Genomic DNA, 13,592 nt, shown 5'->3' with positions numbered 1-13,592 from the left:
CATACATTCCATCACCTTGCGAACATAGCTGGTAAGAGAGATGGGGCAGTAGCTAGAAGGGTATGGGTATGATGGTAGCTTCACACCATCATCTGGGAAACGTGTCCTCTGACCAGATGCGGGTGTACATATGAAGCATGAAGTGCTTGCCCACAAAGAGAGGTGTTGCAACACCTGAATGTGGGCAGCGACTGGCCCTGGGGCAGAGGATTGGGATGAAGTGAGAGCATGATCCAGCCCCCATAGAGGCATTGTAGCACTCATGATTCTGAGAAGAGTGAGTCTCACCTTCTCATTTCCAATGGAAGAAACCAGGGTGACTGTGGGAAGAGCTTGAAATTTCCACAAAATGGCAGACCAAGGTGCTGGAGATAGCAATAGGGGCCATGATGACATCATCTGCTACAGTCAGGACAGAAATTGGGGAATGGATCTTGGTCCTAGAGAACCCTCGGAGGTTGGCCCACACGACAGAGGAAGGGGTGGAACTGGTAAAAGAACTAGTTAATGAAATCCAGCAAGCTTTTTTTCCTATCCTGAAGAACACAACGGCACTGTGCACACATCCGTTTATAACGAATGTAGTTTTAGGATGATGGTTAGAAACGTGGAGAGCATGTCTGCACGCACAAATTGCATCACGGCAAGCCTCAGTCCACCAAGGGACTGAGACACTGTGTGGTAAAGGGGAAGTGCAAGGAATGGAATGTTTAGCAGCGGTAAGGAAAGTTCGCCAGGAAGGAGTAAAGCTACCAGTCAGCCGTAGTAAGCTGCCATTTTGGTGAGCGTGCAGCTGGGACAGGAGTCAGCAAACGGATAGCTCATGATAAATCATCGCCCGAGTAGGTGTCAGAAAGAACGGACCACTCAAGATGATGGGCAAGCTGGGTAGTGCAGAAGGATAGATCCAAATGGGAATAAGTGTGCGAGGAGTCTGAAAGGAATGTGGATGCTCCTGTGTTAAGGCAGAAGAGGTTAAGTTGATTAATAAGTCAGCCAATAGGGCACCTCTCTGACTAATATAGACATTTAGTTTTTTTCAGTAAATGTAAAATTTTACCATGAGTGAGAAGTGTGGGCTCTGTCGTAGGTTTGTGAGTAGTGGGTTATGGTGTGATATTTGTTCAAACTATTTTCATTCGAGGTGGGGAAGCCAGTGAGCATTTTAGTGGGATCCTCTCCCGGGAATGCAGAATATGTAATATAAATTAGTTGATAGAGAAGCAGAAGCATAAGATCTGTGCCCTTCAGGTGCAGTTACAATACACAAATTAGGAACTAGGTAGGTTGAGGAGGGTGAAGGGTGCTGAGGAATGGGAACTGGCAGTTGGCAAGAAGGCAGCTGGAAGGAGGAGGTATTCAGGCAGATGTACTTTGCGTAAAATGCAATACATTTGACCAACTGTCAGAATTGAGTGGAGAGGAGACTATTGTAGCTGTATGTGCAGGAAACATACAGCACTCCTCAGCAGTTAAGAGGCCTAACTGTTGCAAAGTCTAACAGAAAGAAGGTTTTGTTGCTAGGTATAGGTGTGGGCCAGCGAAGTGTTGGAGAGTGAGTATCAGGTCACCAGCATTATGAAGCTCAGGGGACTGACAGCATAGGGGAGTTATGTAGGACTTTTATGAAGGAGGATCAAATAGTGATAGAGAGTGCAGAAGGGAATAGCCTCGATTGGGACGGGGAATACGATGTAGGTGGTAACCTGGTAAAGATAACTACCCAAACTGGTGGCACTAATGTGCTTTTCGTGCAACTGTTTCAGCGTCATGATTGGCCTCATTTTAATGCGGCTGTTACATGTGTTAACATGAGGTTTGAGAAGCCACTGATGGCAGAGGGCAAGGGTCATATTGCAGTGGTGCCAGTGAGTCTATCAGTAGATCAGGTTTCACTAAGCATGGCATATGCCTGCACCTCAATAGGTATGGGAAGGGGAGGCTGGCAAAGCTTATAGGTGACAATTTAGTGGTTGGTGGTGGGTTCACGCATGGAAAAATTCCTGTAGTAGTTGTTGTTAGAGCTGCACCTTTTTTAGATTGAAGTCAGCTGATAGGTGTACCTGCTGAATTCACAGGATAAAATTAAAACTATATGGTCAGTTGGAAAGAAAGTGCCTGGTCAGTAGCACAAGGTCATTCCTTTCCGACTCCTCGCACACTTATTCCCATTTGGATCTATCCTTCTGTACTACCCAGCTTGCCCATCATCTTGAGTGGTCCGTTCTTTCTGACACCTACTCGGGCAATGATATAAAGTCAGTTCGTAATAAAAATATTTCTGTTGCTTATAAATCAGGTATATGTACAGTAGTAAACAATCATTATCTGAGCACTGCTGATAAATTAAATAAAAATTTAGTTTCTACAGGGAATCATATAACTCTCATGACAAATGCCTTTCCGAGATTGATGTCTCAAATACTTCTCTGTGATATGCACGAGGGGGAGAATGGGTCAATAATTAAATCACTGAAGAGTAAGGACTCTCATGGATTTGACGGAGTGCCTAATAGAATATTAAAGTGCTGTGATGCACATGTTAGCCCTGTATTTAGGCATATTTGTAATTTTTCCTTTAGGAATGATGTACTCAGTGGTAAAGCCACTTTATAGTAAGGGATAATGTGGACAATTTTAGACCTATTTCTACGCCTTAAGTGTTTGCTTAATTTACTGAAAAGGCTGTGTATGTAAGGATAATTGATCATTTTCTTTCATGTAATTTGCTATAAAATGTACAGTTCCTGCTTTGCAACTCATTTAACAACTGAAAATGCAATATTCTCTTTTCTCTGTGAGGTACTGGAAGGGTTAAACAAAAGGTTTAGAACACTAGGCAATTTTTTTTTTAATTTAAGTTATGTGTGTGTTTGTGTTGATCACAAAATATTGCTCCAGAAGATAGACCATTACGGAATACGGGGAGTAGCTCACAATTGGTTCACCTCTTACTTCAATGACAGATAGCAAAAGGTCATGTTTCACATTATTGAGAATGGGGTATGGTCAAATGGAGGGTGCCCCAGGGATCAGTGTTGGAGCCACTCCTGTTCCTTATTTATATAAATGATATGCCCTCTAGTATTACGGTAACTCTAAAATATTTCTTTTTGCTGATGACACTAGCTTGGTAGTAAAGGATGTTGTGTGCAACATTGGCTCGGTTTCAAATAGTGCAGTTCACGACATAAGTTCATGAGTTGTAGAAAATAAACTAACACTAAATCACAGTAAGACTCAGTTTTTACAGTTTCCAACACACAATTCAACAAAACCCAAAGTTTTAATTTCACAAAATGGGCATATGATTAGTGATACTGAACAGCTGCAAATTTCTAGGTGTTCAGATACACGTAAGTTGTTGTGGAAAGCCCATGTTCAAGATCTTGTTCAAAGACTTAATGTTGCCATTTTTACTATTTGAACGATATCTGAAGTAAGTGATCATTTGACAAGAAAATTAGTCTACTTTGCTTATTTTCATTAGCTTATGTCACATGGTATTATATTTTGGATTAACTCTTCCCATTTTCAAAGGATATTTGTGGCTCTGAAATGGGTGTCCGGGCAATAAGAGGTGTAAGTTCGTGAACCTTTCATCAACCCCTGTTCACTGGTCTGGGTATTTTAACATTGGCCTCTTAATACGTATATTCTTTACTGTCATTTCTTGTTAACAATATCAGCTTATTCCCATGAATTAGCAGCTTTCGCTCTTAACACTTGGCAGAATCCAAACTGCAATTGGATCAGACTTCCTTAACTCTTGTGCAGAAAGGTATGCAGTATACTGCTGCATCCATTTTCAATAATCTGCCACCACCACAGGAATTCAAAAATATTCGCAGTAATCCACATGCTTTCAAATCAAAACTTAAGAGTTTCCTCATGGGGCACTCCTCCTATTCTGTTGATGAGTTCCTTGAAAAATTAAGCTGATTCTTATATTATATTGTTGATTGCTTTTATTTGAACTTATGGCTTGACGTTTTTGGTTTCATAAATATTTTACTTTTATCTATTATTACTTTTATGTTGTAATTTAATGTACTGACACGTTCCACAACCTTTGAGATTTCCTCCAAAATTTGGTCCCATGGAACTAGTTTTGTAAATAAATAAATAAATAAGGAAGTTCTGGAAGAACCTCAAAGGGAATAATGTGCATTAAAGTCACGGGATAGCAGAATAGGGTGAGGTAGGAAGTCTGCCCTCATGACATCAAAAGACGGAGGGATATAAAGGGAAAAAAGTCTGGTGAGGGAGGAAAAGGCGAACTGCAACAGCTTGAAGGTGGGTAGTCAGGGAGATGGGTTAAGTATGAACATCATCCCGAATGAGCAGCATGACTCCCACATGAGATGGAATGCTGATGTCAGGCGGAAGGTCAAAATGGACAGGGAAAAAATGTGAAAGCTCAAAACAGTGGTGAGGACGCAATTTTGTTTCCTGAAGTCAGAGTAGAAGGGAATGCTGCGGTTCTATAAACAGCCATAAATACTCTTTGTGAGATCGAATGCCACGAATGTTCCCTTGGAGTAGAGTCATGATGAAGAAAAAATGAAGGGGAGTCACCACAGAGGCTGCTGAGTACCAGCCTGGGAAGACTTGCTGCTACAGGGCACGGAGGCAGGAGGATCCTACTCCATGAGGTCCACAGATGCATCGGCTGTCTTGTGCTGTCAGTCTGTGGAGTACAACGCAGAAAAATGGTTGGTGGTGCGCACCTGCGACACGAAGGCCAGCCGGGTGAAGGTATCATGTGGCGACACCGTCAAAGAGGATATTTCAGTTGGCAAAGGGGAAGACCATTTGCCTTTGTTGGACTTCTTTGAGCCTTTCTGGTTGGCAGAGGATGACTCAGGTGTTGGTTGGCTGGAGGGACGTAGGAAATCTTCATGGAAGTTATACTCCAGTCCTTTCCAGCCTGCTGGTTGTGTAGCTCGTGGCTTTGCCCCTTGAGGTGAGAGTTTGATGGCTTGTTGAAAAGCTGGTCGATGGGATGGCGATGCTACCTTCACACCGGGTGATTTCATGACCTCAGAACTGAAGTTGAGGTCACATGTCTACGTGGCCATGTCCTTCAGGGAGTGAGATGTAGCAAGAGCAGAACTACAAGTGTCAGACGATAGAACACAGAGTTAAGTACTAGTCAATAATTTGCAAGTGACCAGGTAAGGCACTTTCTTCTTTACCTGGATCTCCTGGACAGCCTGCTCACCAAGATACACGGGACAACATGGGACAATCACGAGAGGAGGCAGCATGGTCACCACTGCACTTGATACAGTGGAGGAGGAGGAGGCTGGTGTCGACAAGATGTTCTAGTGTGGTTGAAACTATGACACTGGTAGCAGCACATTGGGTTCTAAATGTATCGTCGGACTGTGATAACTTCATAACCTGCTTTGATCTTTGATGGAAGCACCATTTTATCAAAGGTGAGAAAAAAAAAGAGGCGTGTGGGCACTAAGGAGGAATCTACCTTTTTCATCACCCCATGGATGGCAATGACACCCAGATCAGAGAGACAGGATTAGATTCCAGCCTCAGTTAGACAGTCAAGCAGCCTAGTGTAAATAACACCATGGGAAGAATTCAAAGTGCTATGGGCCTCAACACAAACAGGATAGCTGTGCAGAAGTGAGATGGCTAGCAGTTGTTGTGCTTCAGAATCAGAAGTAGTCACCAGAAGCATAGTGCCATTACGTAAAAAAGTGCAGGATTTCACAAGGCGGGTAATGGCATCAACACCTTTTTGAACAATGAATGGATTTACCATTGCGAAGGACTGACCGTCTTCAGTACAAGAAACCATGAGGAATTGTGGTGCAGCTGGAAGGGTCTTTGAATTGGTAGCCTCAGTCCACTTACGTTTCACAGACGTTGATTGTGAAGATGATTGGCTGACTGCGAGAAAATCCCCCAAGATTGCCAGCATCTCTGAGGAAAACATTACAGCATGCAGCTTATTCTCCAGATTTAGCTCAGTCCAATTATCTATTTGCATCACTGGGACACAGTCTCGCTGAACAACACTTCAGTTCATATGAAAATGAGTGCTGACTGGTTCTCTTCAAAAGAAGATTATTTTATTTTATTTTATTTTATTTTATTTTTTTTGCATGGCATTCACAGCCTGCCAGAAAGATGGGAGAAATGAGACTTGCACCCAGTGGCCAAACTTCCCCAGATGGGGGCTCCCAGCCAACAATGCCACATGATCACTTTTTTTAGTATTAAGCAATTTTTGCTATGTTCTGTGTAAAGAAATGTTAATAAAAATAGTTTCTGTGTTTTAGAGCAATATGTAGCGCACACACCCGAGAATGCCATATTTATTGACACAATTGGATACTGAACCGAATTCTTAGCTTCCGGCATTTACTGCCAAATCTGAATATGAAGACAAGCTTTATCCAAAGTTAAGCATAAAGATGAGCTTAAGTCGTAATTTGAATTACTAACCAAGAGAAAAGCTGACCTCCCACAAAACTAATCATTACCATTGAGAACATTACACTCCGCATTTCAAAGAAAGCTTTGTCCAAAACCAGCAAAGTTTTCAATCTCACCTACAGGTTTTTCAATGACGCAATGCCTCTGCTATGAGTGAGCCTTTATCTTTGCTCCCGAATTTTGCATCTTATTTTGCGTAGATACCATGTTTCATTAGTTAAGATGGCAAGTAACAGTAAACAAAGACAAAAGTGCACAAGAATTTAAAGATTTCTTTAAAAGCTTGTATCACAAAAGAGAGGACTCGGAACCATAAACAGTTAATAAGGAAAACAATTGAATTCTGGAAGTAGTGGAAGATGAAGTGTACAAGGGGAAGAAAGATGTTGATTGCACTCCAGTAAAAACAGTTCAAGATTTAAAAAAACAGAAGGACAATTCCCCGCAAATGGAAATAGACTGGAATTATTCAGCTTCACAAGAAAGTAGATAGGTGATACATTAAAAACTACAGACCTGTAGTGTACAAGTGTTATTTGTTGAGGAAGAAGGAGCGACAAAACATTAACCATTTGTACATAATTGACAAACTTGTAGAACACGGCAATCTGTACAAACTAGCAATATGTTTGGGATCTAGTTATAGATTTTGACAAAGTTTAGACTCCGTTTCAACAATACCTGTGCTAACGGCCATTTGAAAGGAAGGTATCAACTCCACCTATGTTAGAATACTGAATAATTTATATTACTGCCAGAGTTTCTATTGGATTTAAGAAGAATAGTGGAAAATTTAGAATTGTAACAAGTGCTAGACAGTGACATCCCCACTATCTCAGCAGCTCTAGAGGTAGTTTTCACAATTTTAAACTGAAAAAATAAAAGGAATATCTATTAATGGAATAAATCTCAATCACATTTGTTTTGTTGATGACAAATTTTTCAGTTCACATCCAATCAGAGATACTTCAACAAACAATGGAAGAACTTAAATGAGAATGTTTGAAATTAGGCAGAAAAAGCATTATAGTATGACAACAATAAAGAGTAACCATCATGCCAAAAAGAGAATAATACAAATTAGCAATGAATTCATATAAACAGTTGGTAAGTTTTTGTATTTAGGACAGCTGAAGATGACTATACTCAGATAAAAATTACTTGTTATTTAACACTTCAGGCCTAGAAAATTAGCTCCTCAATTCAGAACTCTCAATATCATGCACGGAACAGTTGTCATCATGCTACAATCAAGAGTTAGTTCACTTGCAGTATTAGAGTGGTGCATGGTACATACATGATCATTATCAAGCATACACAGAAGTCTATTTAACAGTCATAACCTCAGCAGTCAAGAATGTGCTCTGTGTATGTTGCAGGCTTGCTCCTTCTGGTCTGTTCTTAACAGAAGCACAGCTGACAACCAATGGTGTACTGCTCAAGCACCATGTGATGAATGTCAAATAATAAGAAATTTTAATGAGAGTGTAGATGGACAGTATAAGAAATAAAAAGGGAAGTAAACTTAATAGTTTTCCAAGCTAAGCTTCCAATATGACTGAAAGAGAATGTTTAAAACCATTGTTAGAGGGTATTACCAATATGACTTACAAAAATTAGACTGGAGCTTTTAAATCAAAAACTCTTCAACATTCGGTGTTTTGCTAGTTGGGATCTGTGGAAGTATTTCTTTAGATCTTATAACACTACTTTGGAGTGTTTTATAGCTGCTGTTGTGGGACTGGCTAACTATGTTACGTGGGTAGCAGTTCTGATGTGCAACTCCTCTATACATTTATTCAGGCCAACAATAAAAGTCATTTTCAAATGAACTGTGATACACATGAACAATAAAAAATTAAAACAAATAATTTCCATGTTGGCTCTGCAGCTCTGCCTTGAGTACAAAATTAAGTTCTTTATTGATATTTTTCTTATCCAAAAATAAAAATTAATATTAAGAATTTTAATTCAGTGTAACACTGAATGAGATCATTGACACAGAAGTCATTAGCACAGTTTGAGGTAAAATTCTAACACTGGCATCCCTTGTGTGATTCACTGACGAAGTGTCCCGGATTTCAATCCGTAAATGTAAAATAAGTTGTGTACATGCACACTACGAACTGGATTAGACTATTTTCATTATACTGTAAAAACTTGTTGGTTATTCTAATGGGGTTATCCATTTGAAATAGGTTTGAAACTACAGTGGACTGGTTTATGACAACAGCATATGTATTTCAGTGCACATGTAATTATTACTTGACAAACTTTATGCTGAAGAAATGCACCACTGAGGAACCATAAAACTAAATAATAAGAAAACAAAATCTTCACATATCACTTACCTTGAAAATGTCTCCTAAAAATGACATCCCAGTCAACAGGCGAATGAAATCGGTGATAGTCTCCAGGTGCTAGGTATACAACATATTGGTACAACACATTATTCTTATTGTGCAGCAACGATTTCTGATACTCCTGATCAGCGGTGCCACCTCCATTATCCTCTGCAAGTGATCAAATTTACTGCAATTTAATATGATGGAAATGTCATTACATAAATAACAGTTGAAATGATTATCCCAACTGTAGGCACAACCACCACATTTTCAAACACAATAACAGTTGAATGGAGGATAAATTCTCTCAGTCTTGGGAAATACAAGTACTGCAGTATTTTTAATTGATTTTAAAAATAGCACTGTGTAAGTGGCAGGTGTAACAGATCATAAAAAATCATATTGCTTATTGATGAGGCGTATTTTCATCCGTATAACATGATTAACAATCAAAATTTTTTTGTGTTAGCTGCGAATTTCACAAAACACCTGTAATACTGCATCCATACAACTGTATAGTGTCCTAAGCAGAAGGTGCAGGTGGCATCTTTATTGTTACTGAAGGTGGCGGTCTGATATTAGCAAGACGTCATGTATAAACACTGTGACATGCTGATAAAACTTTTTGAGGCCTGAACTGGGCTGGGCTGAAATGAGTAGATGGTTTTAACAGGACAGAGTCACTGCCAACAGTTATTGTCATTTACTCTTCATTTTCATCCTCGCTCATCATTTGAGCTTTCTGTGTGGTGACACTGCTTAAACTCCTTGCTCATCTTATTGGATCCCACAAGATATTTGTCCTTCACGGTTGCATAAATCCAAGGTTTATGCACACTACACTCAAACATTTGCACATTTGAAAGAAGCAGTATGTCACAAACTTACAACTATTCCAAAAATGATAACCAACAAAGCTATGGTAAATGAACATGAGAGGCAATAACACTGTATCATCAATAATGGATTCTTCACAAGGACTATTTTAAAACCAAGTACAAAAGGAATTTTATCGCATGAGAGTTTGCAAAAGTAATACACCTCTGCAGATGCCTATTTTAGATAACCATTACTTTTCAAAGTATGGGAGACAGTTACTTACGTACAAATTTTTATCAAAACAAATTTTTATGTTAGCAATCTGTTTCCTAATTAATCTGCTCATTATCTGATCCCTCAGGTTTTCTCGGCATGGCTGGTTAATAGCGAGCTTCTGGGTGTTCTGCTGAGTAGTTGTTTCCATTTTCTGCCCAATATTTCAGTGACTGATACAGCATCTCAAGTTTAAATAATGTTCAGGGTATGGCATTCAATTTATTAAAATCTTTCTGGCAATAACATCCATCAGAGCTGAAAAACACTGAGAGAATTTGTGGTTCACCGAGTATCAGTGTGGCCTCTGCAAAACAAAAGAGCATCAAAGGCTATAGTGGACATCAGGAATCAGACTTGGCTATAAATAGTGGCATGAGACCAACAACAACTCACTGTGTGGTTGGAGTCCAGGCAATGAGTACACATAATAGCATATCTCACAGCACCTGAAGATGGTGGCGGGGTGTATCACCGAAATATTGTGCAGAAAATGGGAACAACTCAGCATAACACCCAAAAGCTCATTATTACTCTTCATTATTCATTATTTCTTTGGGTCATGGATGTATGAAGCTACATCTACATCTGCATCCATAATCTACAAATCACCACGAAGTGCATGGCAGAGGATACATTCAATTGTACTAGTTATTAGTGTTTCTTCCCATTCCATTCACATGTGGAGTGTGAGAAGAATGATTGTTTGACTGACTCTGTGAGTGATGTAATTATTCTAATTTTGCCCTCATGATCCATATGCGAGTTACACAGGGACATTGTAGTATATTCTTAGAGTCATCACTTAAACCCTGTTCTTGAAACTTTGTTAAAAGACTTTCTTGGGATAGTTTCAGTCTACCTTCAAGAGTCTGCCAGTTCAGTTTCTTTAGCATCCCTGTAGCATTCTTCCATGGGTCAAACAAGTCTGTGACCATTTGTGCTGCCCTTCTTGGTATACATTCAGTATCCCCCCTCAGTCCTATTTGGTAAGGGTCCCACACACTTGAGCAATATTCTGGAATGGGTCACACGAGTGATTTATAAGTAATCTCCTTTATAGATTGGTTGCACTTCCCCAAGTCGTCGTCATCGTCATGTGTTCTGCCAAAAGGCAGATTTTTCACATGGTAGTTCTCCAGGCCTGTCCGGTCTTCTGCCATCCTCTTCAGGTCTGCATAATTTACTCTTCCCTTTATGTCATCTATCATCATGTATCTCCTTCCTCTCAGTCTCCTCCTACAAACCAATCCTTCCAAAGCATCTACTAGCAAGCACTCCCTTCTCAATGAATGTCCCAACCGGTTCTTTTTCCTCTCTCTTACAACCTTCAGCAGACATCTTCACTCACTAACACTTTCCAATACTCTTTCATTACTCACTCTTTAAATCCAGTTTATTCTCTCCATTCTCCTCCATATCCATATCTCAAATGCTTCTAACCTTTTTCCACCCTCTCGTCTCAGCGTCCATGTTCCTGCCCCATATATTGCCACAATCCAGACAAAACATTTGCCAAGGCTTTTCCTTAGTCCTTTATCTAATTTGCCACATAAGAGTCTCCTCTTTCTGTTGAATGCCTCCTCTGTGATGGCAATTCAAGTTTTCACCTCCTGGTGACATCTCAAGTCTTCAGTTATTGTGCTTCCAAGATATTTAAATTCACTTACTTGGCTAATGGTAGATTGTCCTATTTTAATATTGGACAGTCTGCATCTTGTACTGATGACCATACTCTTTGTTTTTGCTGAGATTATTTGCATTTACTTGGAAGCAGAAGTAGAAAAGGTGCTGAAGGAGATGAAGAATAGGAAGGCATATGGAATTGATGATTTGCCAACAGAACTGTTGAAGAGTCTGGGAAACAAGGCAAGAAAAGAAATAGTCTACCTCTGTAATGGGATATATGACAAAGGGGAATGGCCTGAGGACTTCATTGCAACAATAATGATACCAATAGAGAAAAAGAGATACACTAAAAATGTGAAGAGCACCAGACCATCAGTCTAATTTCTCATGCAGCTAAAATCTTGCTGAGAGTGTTGAATACAAGGTTATATGGCAAGCTGCATAGAGGGATTGCAGAGGATCAGTTCAGATTTAGAAGAGGAAAAGGAACAGGAGATGCTATTGGCCTGTTAAGATCTATAGGGGAAAGATATATGGAAAAGGGTAGAGAACTCTTTGCTGTTTTTACAGATTTAGAAAAGGCTTTTGAGTTCAGTGGAACAAGCTGATGGATATTTTGAAGAGGAAAGGAGTAAAAACTTCCTGACAGATTAAAACTGTGTGCCCGACCGAGACTCGAACTCGGGACCTTTGCCTTTCGCGGGCAAGTGCTCTACCAACTGAGCTACCGAAGCACGACTCACACCCGGTACTCACAACTTTACTTCTGCCAGTATCCGTCTCCTACCTTCCAAACTTTACAGAAGCTCTTCTGCGAAACATGCAGAACTAGCACTCCTGAAAGAAAGGATACTGTGGAGACATGGCTTATCCACAGCCTGGGGGATGTTTCCAGAATGAAAGCTGTGAGTACCGGGCGTGAGTTGTGCTTCGGTAGCTCAGTTGGTAGAGCACTTGCCCGCGAAAGGCAAAGGTCCCGAGTTCGAGTCTCGGTCGGGCACACAGTTTTAATCTGCCAGGAAGTTTCATATCAGCGCACACTCCGCTGCAGAGTGAAAATCTCATTCAGGAAAGGAGTAGATTGGTAAGAGAGACTGATACGGAATCTATATTTACACCAGAAAGTAAGGATAAGGATTGGAAATAAAATGTCAGAAGGAAGCAACATAGGACGAGGTGTTAGACAAGGTTGTTGCATTTCCCCACTGTTGTTCAATGTATACCCTGAAGAGATTCTTGCGAAAAGCTTAGATGGGAAAAGAGGAATATGTATTGGTGGAAAGAGAATAGAACGTATAAGATTTGCTGATGACATGGTATTAGTGGCAGAAAGTGAGCAGACAGTCAATAACATGCTGAAAGATCTGATCTGAATGTAGCTCTTGTGTGGAATATGGGATCGAAATAAACACCTGCAAGTGAGCCTATATAATAATTCCATTTTATACCTCTATGGAGTGTTACATACGGGTATTTGTATGAGTTGGCCGATTCCAACTGTGGCTCATTGATTTCATAATCTTAAGATACTACTATTGAGTATCAGTCACTGTGTAAACATGTGTCTGTACACAGACTGGGCAATGATCCCAAACGAACTGCACAATGTCAATGAAAGGGTATAAGCCTCCAGTGACCTGTAAGCATTCACATCTGCTAGTCATTCTGTAGAAATATTCATTTCAAGTAGAATCATCCATCCAACATATCTTGCTCCATGAATGTATCTTTCACTTTTCTAACCACATTTCTATGAGACAGAGTCAGTAATAAATTAAATAAATGGCCCCATGATATAATTTATGCAATGTCCAAGAATATTATTGTACAGTTATCTATTGTTGACTACATTTTATATGTATTACAGTCCTCAACTAATTTACAATTCCAAGACATCAAAGACTTGAAAGACATAGAATAAGGAGGGGGAGGGGCGAGGGGTAAAAAATAATTATTCTTCAGACAGAAATTGAGGGATGTAGATTAAATTCACGCGAGAATGGAAAGGTTTACCAGAGTAAACAAAAAACATCTTGCAAAACATAGTTTACAAACACACAGATG

At 39.9% G+C, this 13,592-nt stretch overlaps 1 protein-coding gene across 1 annotated transcript in view; it reads right to left on the bottom strand.

Moving 5' to 3' along the window:
* The window catches only part of LOC126284852 (phosphatidylserine decarboxylase proenzyme, mitochondrial), a 119,244-nt gene that overhangs the window by 41,333 nt on the left and 64,319 nt on the right, over positions 1–13,592 (bottom strand). Inside the window, exon 6 of the mRNA XM_049984084.1 lies at positions 8,814–8,975. Within this exon, the coding sequence (XP_049840041.1) occupies positions 8,814–8,975 (162 nt within the window). The remainder of the gene's footprint in view (positions 1–8,813; positions 8,976–13,592) is intronic.

The sequence above is a fragment of the Schistocerca gregaria genome, chromosome 8 (assembly GCF_023897955.1).
Source record: "Schistocerca gregaria isolate iqSchGreg1 chromosome 8, iqSchGreg1.2, whole genome shotgun sequence".
NCBI classification, from domain to species: domain Eukaryota; kingdom Metazoa; phylum Arthropoda; class Insecta; order Orthoptera; family Acrididae; genus Schistocerca; species Schistocerca gregaria.
The sequence above is the reverse complement of the archived record's forward strand: the minus strand, read 5'-3'. Positions and strand labels throughout refer to the sequence as shown.